At 51.9% G+C, this 15993-nt stretch overlaps 1 protein-coding gene across 4 annotated transcripts in view; it reads left to right on the forward strand.

Annotated features, from left to right (window-relative positions):
* Positions 1 to 15993, forward strand: part of ABTB3 (ankyrin repeat and BTB domain containing 3) — a 246842-nt gene that overhangs the window by 147724 nt on the left and 83125 nt on the right. For all 4 annotated transcript variants that reach the window (XM_055118420.1, XM_055118419.1, XM_055118418.1 and 1 more), the window contains exon 3: positions 152 to 356. In XM_055118420.1, coding sequence (XP_054974395.1) covers positions 152 to 356 — 205 coding nt within the window. The remainder of the gene's footprint in view (positions 1 to 151; positions 357 to 15993) is intronic.

Below are 15993 nucleotides of genomic sequence, written 5' to 3' on the forward strand. Positions count from 1 at the left end.
AGCCTTTGACTGTTGTGTGGTGAATGATGCAATACTCTTCGCTCAGAGTGAGATGAGATGTGGCTGGAGACCCGGAGACAGCCTCCCCCGGCCGGGTTCTGGGGGACAGACTGCAGCGGACTCAGCCCTGACATCTCGCCTCTGCCCGCAGGTGACCTGGTGTCGCGTGCCATGATCCACCTGCAGCCCCTGCACGCCAAGCACCACGGCAACGGCACTCCCCTGCACAACAAGCAGGGGGCGCTCTACTGGGAGCCCGAGGCCCTCTACACCCTCTGCTACTTCATGCACTGCCCGCAGATGGAGTGGGAGAACCCCAACGTGGAGCCTTCCAAGGTCACCCTCCAGGTGGAAAGGTAAGACCTGCCCCTGTCCCAGGTGGGGGGCTGGCCAGCGCCCCCACCCCCAGCTGCACCTGGGGGCGCAGGGTGCGGAGGTTTTCTGGGGGGTTGTGGACCTCTCTGAAGGGGTCCCAGAGGAGCCTTGTGCCCTGAGAGGGAGGCTGAAATTGGAGGGTGGGGGTCTCGGCGGTGTGTCTGCGGGGACTGGCTCTGTTTGGGAGATGGTGGCCCGGCCAGCAGAGGGGTGCGAGGAGGAGTCTCCTTGCTGATGCAGAGATGCGAGATGTGGAGGGGGAGGAGCATGGGCCCAGACAGGCTGGAGAAAAGTCCGGCCTGGAGTGGACCAAGTCGGGGCCAGTGGGCACTCTGCTCTCTAGGCCGTGGCAGCGGGGACCCCGGGGTGCATTTCCATGAGCCACAGAGCCCACACACGGGGCCAGGTGAAGTGCGCTAAAGGCAGGCTGGGCGGGACCCCTCCCTTGCTTTCTCTGAGCGGGGACTGCGGGGTGCAGAGAAGAAGGTTCGGGGTGTCTGAACTCAGGACATGATTCCACCAGTTCCATACATGTTCCCACCAACTCCGTGTATGTCCCTACATTCTCTGTACATATTTCAACATGTTCTACACACATTCCCACCAACTCCATATATGTCTCCATGTACTCCATACATGTTCTCATGTGCTCTAAACATGTTCCCACCAACTCTATACAGTTCTCACATATTCCATACATGTTCTCACGTGCTCTATACATGTTTCCACCAACTCTATACACGTTCTCACATACTCCATACATGTTCTCATGTGCTCTATACATGTTTCCACCAACTCTATACACGTTCTCACATACTCCATACATATTCCCATGTGCTCTGCACATGGTCCCACCAATTTGATACACATTCCCACATGCTCCACATAGTTCCCACATACTCCATACATGTTCCCATTTGTTCTATACACATTCCCACCAACTCCATACATGTTCCTACCAATGCCATATTTGTCCCCACATATTCCATATTCACACATGCTCCACACAGTTCCCAAATACTCCATCCATGTTCCCATGGGCTCAATACACGTTCCCACCAACTCCGTACATATTCCCACCTACACAATATATGTCCCCGCAAACTCCATAATTATACCATGTGTTCAGCACATTCCAAAAATTTCATACATGTTCCCACCTACTGCATACATGTTCCCATATACTCCTAGAGTCCCACATTCCCACAGACACCTTTCCACATGCTCTACAAAAGTTCCCACCCGCCAGTTTCATTCACACTCCCATTAACGCCATACATGTCCCCACATACTCCATATATGTTCACAGATGTTCCATACATGTCCCCCACATATTCAATACATGCCACCACATTCTCCATCCACTCCACCCCCAAAACCTCCAGACATGTTCCCAAGGGTGTCACAGTTCTAGTTTGGAGTTTTCTCTCCCCTGCCTCTCTCTCTCTCTCCTCTCCCGTCTTCTCTCCTCCCTCTTTCTCTCTCCTCTCCTTTTCCCCCTCTCCTCCTTCTTTCTCTCCTCTTTCTCCTCTCTTCCTCTTTCTCCTTCTGTCTCTCTTTCTCACTCTCTCTGTCTCTCTCTGTATCTCTGTTTCTGTATCTCTGTCTCCCTCCCTCCCTCCTCCATCCCCCCCCCCCGTCTGTCTCCTTTATTGCCCCCAAATCAAGCAACATTCCCTTGACTCCCCTCTCTGGCTCCTGCCCGTCTCTGCTCCTCAGAAGCAGGGCGGGGCTGAGTGTTGTTTGCTCTTGTCCGTGTCCGGCAGGCTGGGAAATATTTATCAGCTGAAATACAGATTATTCTGTGCTTGCCCTGCTTGGCCGGGGCATTTGGATGGAAGCCGACGTGCCTGTCTGTCTCACTCTCCTGTGGGCGCCACTTGAAAGTTGTCGTGTTTGTTTTGAACCGGTTTTGTTTGCATTGTGGGGCCTGGGGGGAGCTCCGCGCTAGTGTGAAATTTCAGTCACTGACATTTTGCCAGCACTCTGGGTACTGCTGTTTGAACTGCTGAAATCTCTTAGGTGCCTCGGATATTTTTTATGAAAATGAAAGCCCAGATAAATTTTGTAAGACATCTGATGAGGTGATAGTTATTTTCCAGCTGCAAATACCTTTATTTCAGTTCTAGGAGCCTAATGCCAAGGGGAGAGGGAACGGGGCACTCCCAAATAGTGCTCTGGAGATCCAGAGGCCCCACAGGTGATTTAGTGGTTTCTTGCAAGGGTCGGAGGATGTGACACCACTCAGGCCGTGCATACCTGTGTCGCCCTTGGTATGCCTAGAGGACCATCTGGTACTGGGGATCGAACCTGAGTCAAGTGCATACTAGTCAGGTGGCCTAACTGCAGCACACTCTCTCCCAGCTGGGCTTTTAAATAGGAAATGCCCCGAGTCTATGACAAGACTCCACTTCCTACCACCTCCCACCCATATCATTACTGGAAGTATCAGAGATTCTTAGATGCATTTGCATGGTTGATATCAGTACATTGCTCATCGTTAGCACAGAGGGGGGTGGCTGGGAATAGTGTACTGCCTGAGGTGGTTTCCTGAGAGGATCCATGACTGGTCTGGCCCAGAAGGCTAGGCCAGGAGACGACTGCAGTATCCTGCAGCCAGGGCCCTGCAACCCGGCTGGAAGAAAAGGAAAAAGGAAGCCAGTAGTTTGTACCTCACCAGTGGCAGCTGCCACCTCTTCTGCAAAGAGAGACAACAAACTTCCTACACGGTCTGACCAGCCCATCACCACCTTGTTGGAGAAAACTGGTGGGAAAAGTAGAACAGTCTTGATCAGGGAAGAAGTGACACTGGAAGAAATCCAATCAATAAGGCAATCACATGCTAGAGGAAAAGGCAGCTCAGATAGAAAAGGGGACACCAAGCAAAGGATGTCGGGTCGAAAGATGCGTGCCAAAAGTAGACTATAGACTGAACATGATGGCCGCTGAATACCTCTATTGCAAACCACAACACCCCAAAGGAAAGAGGGAGCAAAAGGGAATGCCCCGCCACAGGGGTGGGGCGGGGTGGAGGGGACAGGGTGGGGGTGGTGGAAGGGATGCTGGGACCATTGGTGGTAGAAAATGGGCACTGGTGGAAGGATGGGTACTCGATCATTGTATGACTGAAATGCAAGCACGGAAGTTTATAAGCCTGTAACTGTGCCTCAAGGTGATTTACTAATAAAATAATAATAATAATTGGGACTGGAGTGATAGCACAGCGGGTAGGGCATTTGCCTTGCATGCAGTCAACCCGGGTTTGATTCCCACCATCCCATATGGTTCCCTGAGCAGCACCAGGGGTAATTCTTGAGTGCAGAGCCAGGAGTGACCCCTGTGCATCACCGGGTGTGACCTAAAAAGCAAAAATAAATAAATAAATAAATAATAAATAAAATAAAATAAAATGAAAATCAATAAGGCAAGTCTAATAGCTGTCAGATGTTCATGGCACTGAAATACAGCTTCCAAGATACCCAAGCAAAAGGTTATTCTGGCCCACTTTTTTTTTTTTAATTAAAGCACCATGATTTCCAAAGTTATTCATAGTTAAGTTTTAGACATACAATGTTCCAGCACCAATCCCACCACCAGTGTCAACTTCCTTCTACCAGTGCTCCCAGGTTTCCTCTCCTACTCCCCCCTACCCAGCCTGCCGTCTTGACAAACACCTTTTAAGTTTGGTTGTTCTTGAAGTTTAGGTCTCATTAGTTCAGTGTTGTTGACTCTGTGGTTTGGATATTTGGCTCATTTCTTAACACCATTGATGTACCTGAATCCCCTTGACCTCCCCCCCAAACCCTGTTGCTTTTCATCTGTCTCCTCTCCCCCCACCCCTCCCCTTCAATTTCTTTTCTTCTCTCTATATGCTGGGACCTAGTCACTCTCCCCTTTAAACCATTGCATTCATTCATCAGGTTATTCTAAATTCCACACATGAGTGATACCATCCTGTGTTTATCCTTCTTCTCCTGGATTACTTCATTTAATATGATACCTTCCAGTTCTATCCATGCTGCTGCAAATTGCATGATTCATCATTCCTTAAGCTGTGTAGTATTCCGTTGTGTACATATTTCACATCTTCATGATCTGTTGTTGGACATCTAGGTTGATTCCAAATCTTAACTTTTGTACTGAGTGCTGCAATAAATAATGGTGTGCATACATTTTTTGAGTCATTGTTTTTCCATCCTTCAGGAAGATACCCCAAAATATCTCAATATTTTTGAGATATTGAGATAATGGAATTGCTGGATTCTATTTGTAAGTTTACTGAGAACTCTACCTACTGTTTTCCTTAGAAGCTGTACCAGACAACACTCCCATCAGCAGTGGATGATGGTTTCTTTTTCTCCTTATTCCCGCCAACACAGATTGTTCCCAGTAGTTTTGATATGTGCCATTCTCACTGGTATAAGATGATATCTCATTGATATCTTTATTTGAATTTCTCTTATAACAAATGATGATGAGCACTTTTTATGAACCTGTTGGCCATCCATTGGTCCTCCTCAGAGAAGTGTCCATTTTCTTTTCCTGGTTTTTGATGGGGTTTTTAGATTTTGGTTGTCATTGATCTTTGTGAATACTTTGTAAATCCCAGATATCAACCTCATGTGTTGAGTGCAAATATTTTCTCCCACTTAATTACCTGTCTTCTTTTAGTGTTAGCCTGTGTTTCTTTCGCCATGTAGAAACTTTTAATTTTATGTCGTCCCATTTGTTTAGCTTTGATTCTGTTGCCTTTGCCAATGGCATTGTATCACTGACGTTTCCTTTAAGACCCAGGCAGGTCTTAGAGTGCTCCGCCTATACTTCCCTCGATGCACCTTACAGATTCTGGTCTGATCTCAAGGTCTTTGATCCGCTTTGGGATGACTTTTGTCTGACACACCATTTCTTAGTACTGTTTCATCTGTGGCATAATCAACAAGTGATCTTCCGATTTTGACATAAGGCTCAGGGTGATACAGAATTCCCCCAAGGCTACTGCAACTCCACTGCTGTCTCCCTTTCAGGAAGGTATGTCAGGATGCCACTGAGAATAAGTACCCTGAATACACACAGTACTGCTCAGCTCTTAGTCGCTAAAATTGAGCCAATTATGACCACCTAATGCAGAGAGAAAGCCCAGGGGAAGCCCACCAGACTGAGGACCACCAAGTCCTTTTCCCTTCTATGTGAAAAGTTGGCCTTAAGTTCATTTTCCAGATCCTTTCTTCCTCAAAATCTGGTGGAGGGGCTGGAGTGATAGTATAGCAGGTAAGGCATTTTCCTTGCATGCGGCTGACCCAGGTTTGATTCCCAGCATCCCATATGGTCCCCCAAGCACCGCCCAGAGTAATTCCTGAGTGCGGAGCCAGGAGTAACCCCTGTGTGTTGCCAGGTGTGAACCAAAAAATAAATAAATAAATAAATAAAAATTTTAAAAACTGGTAGAAATTGCCGCATACGCTGTTTCTAAACAACATTGCCAATTGTTGGGATGACTCCAGATTGGTAAACTGATATTGGCTCAATGTACTATAAATATTTGATGTTTATACAAATATAAAAAGATCCACAGCGTTAGAGATGTGTCATAAGTGGGAGAGGCACAGACCTTGCCCATGTGGGGCTCTGGATTTGATCTCAGCCTGCAGGGCCTGAACAATGCGTGCCAAGTATTGGACGATGGCCTGCCAGCACCAATAGACACATCCCTCTCAGTAATGTTTTTTAAAAGATCCAGATCTTTGAGTTTTGTTGACTTGTTTAATGCCCCTGTAGGGACCATGGAAGTATTATCAGTCATTATAAGGGATATTGGGGGGTCTTAAACCAGGGTGTTCTGACAGCCACCCAAACATCTCCTCTCACCTTCAAAAGTCACTTGGGCGGTAAAAAGCTCCACACGGTGGGTGAGCATTGCACTAAGAACACCCACCAAAAGGAACAGCTAGTGGCCTCTGTGGGGGGTAGTGTCCCCAGGCATCCCATGCGTCTGAATGTTGAGTGGGTGTCAGAGATTTCTGATGGGCGTGAAAAGTTCCACTGGAGACTCATAACCTGAAATAGTGACCACGTTGCACCCAAGATTCTATAGGTCAAGAACTTCACACTTCTGATGCTGGTCACTGGATAATCTCAACAGGTCCTCACCCCCACTGCCCTGAAAGCTGGGGGTCTTGGCCACCCCTTTGTCAGCTGCATACCTCTTGCTTCAGGTCATGTGCTTGCATCAAAGCTGCAAGGGAGTCTGGGAAGGAAAATGTCTGCCTCAGAGAACCGTGAGGACCATGCCGCTGGGAAGCAGAAATAATAATAATAATAATAATAACCTGATAACAATCCATTTTATCTGGGGCTGTAGAAATAATACAGTGGATAGGGCACTTGTCTGGCACATGACTAACCTGGGTTAATCTCCGGTACCCAATATGGTCCCCAAACCCTACCAGGAGTGTTCTCTGAGTGCAGAGCCAGGTATAAGCCTTGAGTACCATCAACTGTGTCCCCAAATCAAACAAAACAAACGATCCATTGATGGTTTTTACTTGAAAAGATCTATTGCATACTAAGTTACTTTTGAGGAGGAGGCGAGGGGGTTTACACTCAGAAGTGCTCAAGAGCTACTCCCAACTCAGTGCTTGGAGGCACTCCCAGAAGTGCTCAGTCGACCATGTGGTACCTGGGCTCAGAGACTGTGCCTCAGTGCCTTTGTACATGCTTCTCTTCCTGGAATACTCTCTCCTCTGCTCCATAAGCTTTTTCCCTCAATCAGTACATCTTTCAGGGCTCACTTTGGTTACTACTTCCTCCAGGATAGTTCCTCAACTTCCTCAGCCATACTTTGCTACATGCATAGCACATAGTAAATGCTCAATGAATGATTCCCCAAAGGGCCAGGTTGGCCGTGCCAACTCACGCATCCCTTGGCTCAGTATTGCCTCTACAAAGTACATGCTTTGCAATTTCTGTGCCTCTACTTCTGTAAACAAGAAATAATAATTTACACAAGGATTATGAATAATCACTGTCCCAATGTTAGGATTATAATTTATTCCCAGGGCTTATGCTTTATTCCCATAGTCCAGGCCAACCTGTCCCAGACTGTGCAAGACATTTGGATCGCCACTTTATCCATGACAAGACCCCTTGTCCCTGTGTTTTCCTGAACCCCAGCCTCAGTGCATGTGTGCAGGCAGCCACTAGCCTCAGCTCTTCCCATTTCACAGATGAGGAAACTGCAAGGCAGTGAGGTTAAGTCAGCGATCCATAGTGATGCTCCTGGGAAGGAGTACAAGCACCAGCAGCATCAGCCAAGCACCCAAGCCTCGTGTGAGGAATCAGGAGAGACCCGAGAAGGCAGCAGGAACCCGCCCCAGACCTCAGCCACATCTCAGGCTTTGCGGGTGATCTGGCTGCAGAGACCCAAGGGTGCTTCAGGGCAGCCACTCTCCTCCAGGTGCACACCCGCTTGCTCCGTGCCATGCAGTGTGAGGGATTTGGCTTCCAGGTTCACCTCATCCTCCCGCCAACCTCCGGCGGGTGGGGTACCGCCAGCTACGGTGGAGACCAGGGGGTCTCGGCAGCAACTTAAGATGAAGTACAAAGCAGAAGCTGTCCCAGTTTGGACTGTGGAGTCCAAATATGCAGTGGACTTCAGAGTCGGCCTATTGTCTCTGGGTCCTGTTGGCCTGGGAGCTGGAATGCCAGAGTTCCTGTCTCAGGCCCACCCTTTGTTTGACCTTGAGCAGGTGACTGGTCCATGCTGAGCCTCGGTTTCCCTTTCTTTATCAGGCCCAAGGTGTGGCTAAGTGGTAAAGCCCAGGGGTAATGCACGTGGGCATGCACTAAGGCCCTGGGTTTGATCCCAGTACCACAGAATATCTGTCACTGTCACTGTCATCCCGTTGCTCATCGATTTGTTCGAGCGGGCACCAGTAAGGTCTCTTATTGAGAGACTTATTATTACTGTTTTTGGCATATCCAATACGCACAGGTAGCTTGCCAGGCTCTGCCGCGCGGGCTCGATACTCTCGGTAGTTTGCCGGGCTCTCTGAGAGGGGCGGAGGAATCGAACATGGGTCGGCTGCATGAAAGGCGAATGCCCAACCACTGTGCTATCGCTCCAGCCCTACCTACCACAAAATATAGAGATAATAATTAGTAACAGTCGAGACTCTGATCCAGCAGCAGCGACGAAGCTATTCTGCGTTTCTGCATGGAAAACACGGAAGTCCAGCCCTCCGTAGTGCTCTTACAGGTCATGTCCACCGTCCTCCTCGTGATCCTAGGTGCCCATCACCTGGATGTGTATCTAGCAGGACTCCTCGGAATTCCTGCACTCAAGTCCCCTGGGGCCTGATTAGAAATGCAGACCCCTCGGGAGCCTGGAGTTTCCACTCCCCGCAGGTTCCCAGGCCCAGCTGAAGCAACAACTCCGGGAGCCCCCGGCCAGCAGCAAAGCATTGCTGTTTCTCCCTGAACCCCCATTCACTTACCCCAAGTGGCTCACACACACATTTTTTTAACTTGCCTAAGGCAAGAAATAGATTTTTAAAATTTTTTTTTCTTTTTGGGTCACACCTGTCCATGCACAGGGGTTACTCCTGGCTCTGCACTCAGGAATCACCCCGGCGGTGCTCAGGGTACCATATGGGATGCTGGGAATCGAACCTGGGTCGGTTGCGTGCAAGGCAAATGCCCTACCCGCTGTACTCTTGCTCCAGCCCAAGAAATAGATATTTATGGTGATTTTTTTCCCTCCCTGTCTCTCTTGTAATGATCAGCATCTATTAGGAGCCCAATAAACGCCCCCCGCCCAGGCTTGAGGGAACGACACTGAGCCTCGCAGGGCCTCTAACTTCCCTTCTGGAGGTGCTGGGGGAGCCCCTTGCAAGTTGCTGAAATGAGGAAGTCTCGGGGAAGCCGCAGCCAGCCTGCAGCGCGCTCAGGCAGCTGAGAGGGGTGACCATCTGCTGCCTAACGAGGTGGCGCCCAGATAACAAATTAGCAACAAGCTCGCCTGGGCAAGGTGAGGCAGGGTTTGACGGGTGGCCTCCGGCGGGGATGCGTCAGGCCAAGCAGAAACGCGCCAGCTGCGGAGCTGTCCAGTGCCACTTCTCCAGGGCTTGTCAAGCATCTCCTGCTGCCTTGCGGGGCCCCTGGGGAGCGTTTTCCAGCCTGGGGGCTGGGGGGGGGGATGTGCGGGAGGGTAGAGATGAGCCACGGGGACCAGCTGGGCAGCCACTCATGTGCTCAGACCCTCACTGGCACTGGCTCCCTTCAGACGAGTCTCTCGGAGCCGGTAAACAGAGCCCCGGCGTCTGCTCCCGGCCCAGGTGGGCTTTTCGCTCTCTGGGGCAGCCACACAGACTTCATCTAAGACGCAGAGACAGAGGAACGGGCACTGCCCCGTCACGGGGGGTGGGGGGTGACCTGGTCGCTTACGCTGAGATGACTTAGAATTAAGTCCAGGGGCTGGAGCGATAGCACAGCGGGGAGGGCATTTGCCTTGCACGCAGCCGATCCAGGTTCGAATCCCAGCATCCCATATGGTCCCCTGAGCACCGCCGGTGGTAATTCCTGAGTGCAGAGCCAGGAGTAACCCCTGTGCATCACCGGGTGTGACCCAAAAAGCAAAAAGAAAGAATTAAGTCCAGTCAACGCTTCAGGCTGGGGAGATGGTGCAAGGAATAGCAAACTTGATAGCCCGCATCCCGTGCCTGGTACCTTGTGCTCCTCCCCCACCCCCACGCCCCCCTAGCTGCCCACGTGAACCCTGAGCACCACCCCAGCCTGGCACCACTGGGGGTGGCTCCTACGGAAACAGACCCTAAATCTTCAGTCACTGGTACCTCTCGCCTCATTTCGTATGCTCGCTATTCCATGTGGTTTGTGGTTCTTATCTTGGATAGGGCAGCTCTAGGACACTGGGATCATTCTAGAAACTTCCATGGGACAGCTATTAGAGACTTGTTGTGAGCATCACCCCCTTTGAGATCAACAGCCCCTGAAAACCTGCTCTCCCAGAGCAATAGCTTAAGGGGTCCTCCCAGAGCCCGGGGACCACACACCCGCATAGCACATAAACCTGTGTTTCCACCATTCAGAGATGAATGTTTCAGAACAATCTTCACTACGGGAGGTGAGCGGCCCTTTGTACCTACCTGGATTCTCTTGTACAAGGCTTGACTCATCAGATCCTCAAAAGAATCCTAGGAGTGTGATAGGACCAGCCGACACAACTGTTGCCCCATCTTCTCATGTGGAGCTCAGCTCAGAGAGGTAGTTTAGCTCGCCCAGGTAGCACAGCAAGCCGGGACAGCTCCAGGATGCAAAGGCAGGAACTGGAACCCAGAGCTCACTCTGTCCTCCGCCTGCCGTGTCACCAGGAGAGGAAGAAGGCTGGGCAGATGTCGGGGAGAACTCTCTGGCGGGGATAAAGGCCTGACAAGTAGGCTAGGGAGATTGCATGGGGTCTGGGGCATGTGCTTTGTTTTTTGTTTTTTGGTTATTTTTGTTTTAATTGAATCACCGTGAGATAGATTTTCAAAGCTCTCATGACTGAATTTCAGTCATATAATGATCGAACACCCATCCCTCCATCAATGTCTCCAGTGTCTTTCCTGCCACCTCCACCCCTTGCCTCCGTGGCAGGCGGTTTCCTTCTTACTTCCTCCTACTTCGGGGCCTTATGGTTTGTGTCAGTCACCACACAACACTGGAATTCCAGCACATATTGAATTCCTGCTGGTGCTGGGCACCGTTGTATGTCCTTGGCACGCGTCAATCTCTGCATCCCTCAGGGTCACCCCACTTATCCCCATCAGCACCATCCCATTTCATGGACGGAGAAAGTGAGGATATATATGCACAGAAGTGGCCCTGTGCTGGGGGCAGAAGGGCTGCGGGGAGGGCGGGGAGGCGCAGACCTCAGAGAAATAAAGTGCAGAGGGTTGGGGTGGGTGGGGGGAGGGTGGCAGTTAATTAATTAGCTGCCAAGGCCCAAGGGGAAGATAGTTCTTGGTCAAAATTTGGAAGATAGACAAGAGCAGACATTCCTTCAGGAGCCGGGGTGGGAGGGAGTCTAGGCACTGCCGGCAAAGGCTCCGAGGTAAAATGTGTCAAGGGACAAGGTCAGATGGGGTTAAGGCATTTTCCTTGGATGTGATCAACATGGCATTATATATAGTCTTCCCGAGCACTGCCAGGAGTAACCGGGGAGGGAGGGAGAAAAGGAGGAAAGGAGGGAGAAAAGAAGGAGGAAGGGAGGGAGGGATGGAGTAAAGAAGGAGGAATAGAGGGAGAAAGAAAGGGGAAGAAGGAGGGAGGGAGGGAGGGAGGGAGGGAGGGAGGGAGAGACGGAGGGGGGGAGGGGCAAAGAAGGAAAGGAAGGAAGGAAGGAAGGAAGGAAGGAAGGAAGGAAGGAAGGAAGGAAGGAAGGAAGGAAGGAAGGAAGGAAGGAAGGAGGAAGGAAAGAGGAAAGGAGGAAGGGGAAGGAAAGAAGGGAGAAGGAAGGAAGGAGGGAGGGAGAAAAAAGAGAGTGGGAGAGGGAAGGAAGAAAGGGAGGGAGGGAGAAAAGGTAGAATGGAGGGAGGAAGGAAGGAGGAAAGAAAGGCAGGGAGGGGGAAGGAGGGAGAGAGGCAGGGAGGGAGGGAGGGAGGGAGGGAGGCAGGAAGGGAGGGAGGGAGGAAGAGAGAGAAGGAAGGCTGGCTCTCAAGGTACCCCTGGGAGCCACGTGCCAATGACCAGCTGAGTCACTGGGAGAAGCCGGGCCACCCTTCGGATGCTTGGCCTGTTGTTAAAACGCCAAAATACTTCTGGTGGCCTAAAGAGTCACTGCCCCTCCCCTGCTCCTCTGTGTCCCTGCTAACCAGGAGTGGACCCTGACCTGGAGTGGACCCTGTCTCGGCGGGAGAGGGGCCTGGACTTTACCATAAATACTGAGAAGGCCATAGAGGGGGTGAAAGAGAGAACTGGTGGGCAAAAGGTGACGCCTGCCCCTCCCTCTGTGCTCCCTACCTCCTGGTGGCTGCCCTGAGCCCCTCCTGCGCCCCCCACACCCTCAGCCCTGCAGGAGGAGGTCAACCCTGTGTGCATGACGCTCTGGAACTGCCACAGTGCCCCAGTGCCGGGCCCTGAGATGGGGGCTTTTCCAGGTCACGCACTTCACCGTGCCCATCACCCTGTGTGCTGCAGAAAATCCGCCCTCCGGAGGAGGGCGAGGCTCGGACAGGTGCCAGGCCTAGCCTGAGCTCGCACAGCTAGCCTACCGCATTCCTCCCCAGAGTCTCCAGAGCTGATGAGGTCTTTACGGCAAGAGTCAGATATGGTCATTATGTAAAGCTTAAGAAACAATTTTAGAGGGAAAAAATGCAGGCTGTTGGGACCCGAGGGATAGCACAGTCGGCAGGATGCTGCCTTGCACCGGGCCGAGCTGGGTTTGAGCTCCAGCACCCCATGTGTGCCCCTGAACCCCGCCAGGAGGAAGCCCTGAGCACTGAAACAGAAAAAGGAACCTCCAGGCTGCAGCGATGCTGTACGTCCTGGTGACAGTTTGGGGTGAAATACGGTAGTGGGCAGCCTGGCTGGAGGTTGAGCCCCTGAGCATTCTCCGGGCGCCCCCGTGCCATCCGGACCACCTCCCACATGGCCCCAGGCCCTGCTCTGGTATCATTCGCTTCCACGTGCGTCTCCGCTGCCAGGGACCCGACTTTGCTTCTGTCTTGCACACCAGACGGCAGCCAGCCCCCAGCTCAGAGTGGTTGAGGGCTGGAAGGACCCGTCTGGGTGCGGAGGGGGGAGAGGGACCAGCGAGAAGGTCCCTGCAGGAATCCCCAAGAGAGATGGCACAGGGCCAGCCTGTGTCTGCCGCAGCAAGGCATGTCAGCCCGGGCCCCTCCGAGTGCTGGCTGGTCCCAGGTGAAGGGAGTTCCATCAGTCCCGTGGGTGCTTGGTTCTTTCTCCTTTGCCCAAAACTGGAGGTCCTCGCTGTGTCCTGTGGTGCTGGCAGTGACTGTTCTGAACCTGGAGTTTTTGGTTTTTTTTTTTTAAAAAAAGGGTCGTGAAAATCAGCCCTTGGAGCACTGCAGTGCCCACGCAGGCTCGTCCTGGCCTGGGGGGTTGGGGGGGGGGATAGCGGGAGCGCTGCCTGCGGGCAGGAGAAAGTCCTTGCAGACCTGCTTTCTCCATCACTCCAGTTCCCGCGCTGTCATGTCCTTTCTGAAATAGTGGTAGCGACGGCAGCCAGCACGTAGCCGGCTTGTACTTGTTCCAGCGAAGAGTCCAGCTAGTCAATCCAGAGTCTGGGTTGCTTTGGTGGTCTTCAAAGTCTGGCTTCCCACGTAAAGCTGGGGCCGGTCTCCACACGCCCTGACCGACCGTGGCCCATGTTACCACTGACTTACTCACTCCCACCATCTCCGTTTTGCTGACCTTCTGGATTGCATCTTCTTACAACTACACAGTGCCATGAAGGCAACTTTTTGTTTATTTCTATATCTGTTTTGAGTTTTCGTCCACCTCCAGCCGTGGTCAGGGGCTACTCCCAGCACAGTGCTCAGGTACTCCTGGCAGTGCTCAGGAGAACCACGCGGTGCTGGAGATGGAGCCTAACTTTCTTGCATGCAAAGCCTGCACTCTCGTCTGCTGAACGATCCCCCTCGCCCCTCAGATTTGTGTAGCACTATATTTTTTTTTAATATACTGAAAAGTTCTATGGGCTCCTTTAAAAATAAATGGGAGGTCTAGAAGAAACTAAGAAAATTAAAGTGAGAGGTAATCATCCTACCCACAGGTAGTTCAAAAAATATATATTATGTATAGTTCCTTATCTTTTTGTGTGGCATACAAATTGTGAGTTGTTTTTAATAGTTATCCTGGGCATACATAATTTTATATCTATTTTTATTTCACCGAATGGCACACCATAAACGTTTTTCTTGGGACTGCTACGGAATATTCATAAACCCCATTTTTAATGACTGCAAGCTATTCCAGCCCGTGAACGCGGCGTGATTGGCCTCCTGGCTCCCGGGTACTGCCACGCGGGTGCTTTCCAGTCTGTGATTGCTGTTCTCCGCAAACCACCCCCAGAGGCCTGATGGAGACTTCAGTGGAGGGGAACAGATATTAAGGCTGGGTAGCATCCAGCAACGGAGAGGTCGTTCATGAGGCCTCTGACGGCCTGTGGGGTCACAAAAATTGCCAAAGGAGGAGAATCCAGGACGTCAGGCACCCCCAATCCATCCCCATGCCCTTGGAGAGCGTGCCCCCCATCCCGGGCCTACAGAGCCCTGTCCGGCCCCCGCCTGCAGTCAAGTCTCAGGAGTCCAGACTCCGGGTCCCCAGCTCTGCCCCGCACGGAACTGTCTGTGGATCCCACCGCCAGCCCTGTTTGCATGGCTTCAGGGACGGACACTAGGAAAGTCTTGAGGTTTGCCCGGTCAGGCTGTGAGTAGCCGATGGAAGCCAGAGGGCTGCTCGCTGGGGTCCCTCCTCTTCCCCGCTCCTTGCTCCTTGGAGGGGGAGGAAGGACATCCCAAGAAGCAAGGGTCGGACCTTGTGCTGTGTCTAAACTTCCTCCCGAGACACCCCGCCAGGTGGATCAGGAAGGGCAGGAATTGCTTGCGGGCAGTGGGGGGGGGCGGGGGGTCGTCATTCTGGACTTTCCAGCCTTGCTCTGTGGGTGTTTTCCCCGGGTCGGAGAACACAGCTGGGACCTGCCAACCAGTGTGCACCTCGGCCAGTCAGGTTGAGGCCTGCCCGGGAATATTTCAGGCTAGAAGGTGGTTCTGTCTGAACGAACAGATGGTGAAAAGTGACTCTGTCCCCTGGGCTGCCCGCTCGGGAGCTGACGGAAATCTTCCCGGCAGACTTTTGTGTTCAGCTTCCTCTGTCACCCACCCCAGACCCCACCTGTCCCACAGCCACTCCCCGCTCTTAGGACCCACACTCACAGCGGGTGGGTTGGGAAGGGAAACCACTAAGTAGATGAAACCAAGGGCCCACTTGGAAACACCGGCACGACCGTCTGTGCTACAGCCTCCCTGGGATGCAGTTAAGACCACAGAGCATCACCCGGAACACTTGGCCTTGGTGGGGCTGCTTCCTCCCTCGACGGCCACTCTGTTATTTGAGAGTCTCTGGATCACGGCCCTTAATGAGCTTAAATGGCACCCAGACGCAGTTCGTGGGCATGACTGCCCGACTACCAGAAGCACAGGGAGATGGGGGGAGGTCACCCATTCCAGGTTCCATGCAAGCCTGGAGATTTCAGTCACAAGTCCCACATACCTGGCTTTTTCAGCAGATGCATTCATGGATGAGACTCATCCGAGCCTGTGGAGATTGGCCATGAGCATGGGGGCAATTGAGTTCTGGAGGTTTTCAGCTGGTGGGGCTTTTTCTAGGGGGGTGGGAAATTCACCGCTGCCCCCCCTCCAGATTGCCTTAAGTGAGATATCTCTTCCATGTGTTCTGTTACAATTTTTTTTTTTTTGCTTTTTGGGTCACACCCAGCAATGCACAGGGGTCACCTGGTTCATGCACTCAGGAATCACCCCTGGCAGTGCTCAGGGGACCATATGGGATGCTGGAATTTGAACCCGGGTCGGCTGCGTGCAA

Source organism: Sorex araneus, chromosome 10, assembly GCF_027595985.1.
Source record: "Sorex araneus isolate mSorAra2 chromosome 10, mSorAra2.pri, whole genome shotgun sequence".
In the NCBI taxonomy this organism is placed as follows: Eukaryota; Metazoa; Chordata; class Mammalia; order Eulipotyphla; family Soricidae; genus Sorex; species Sorex araneus.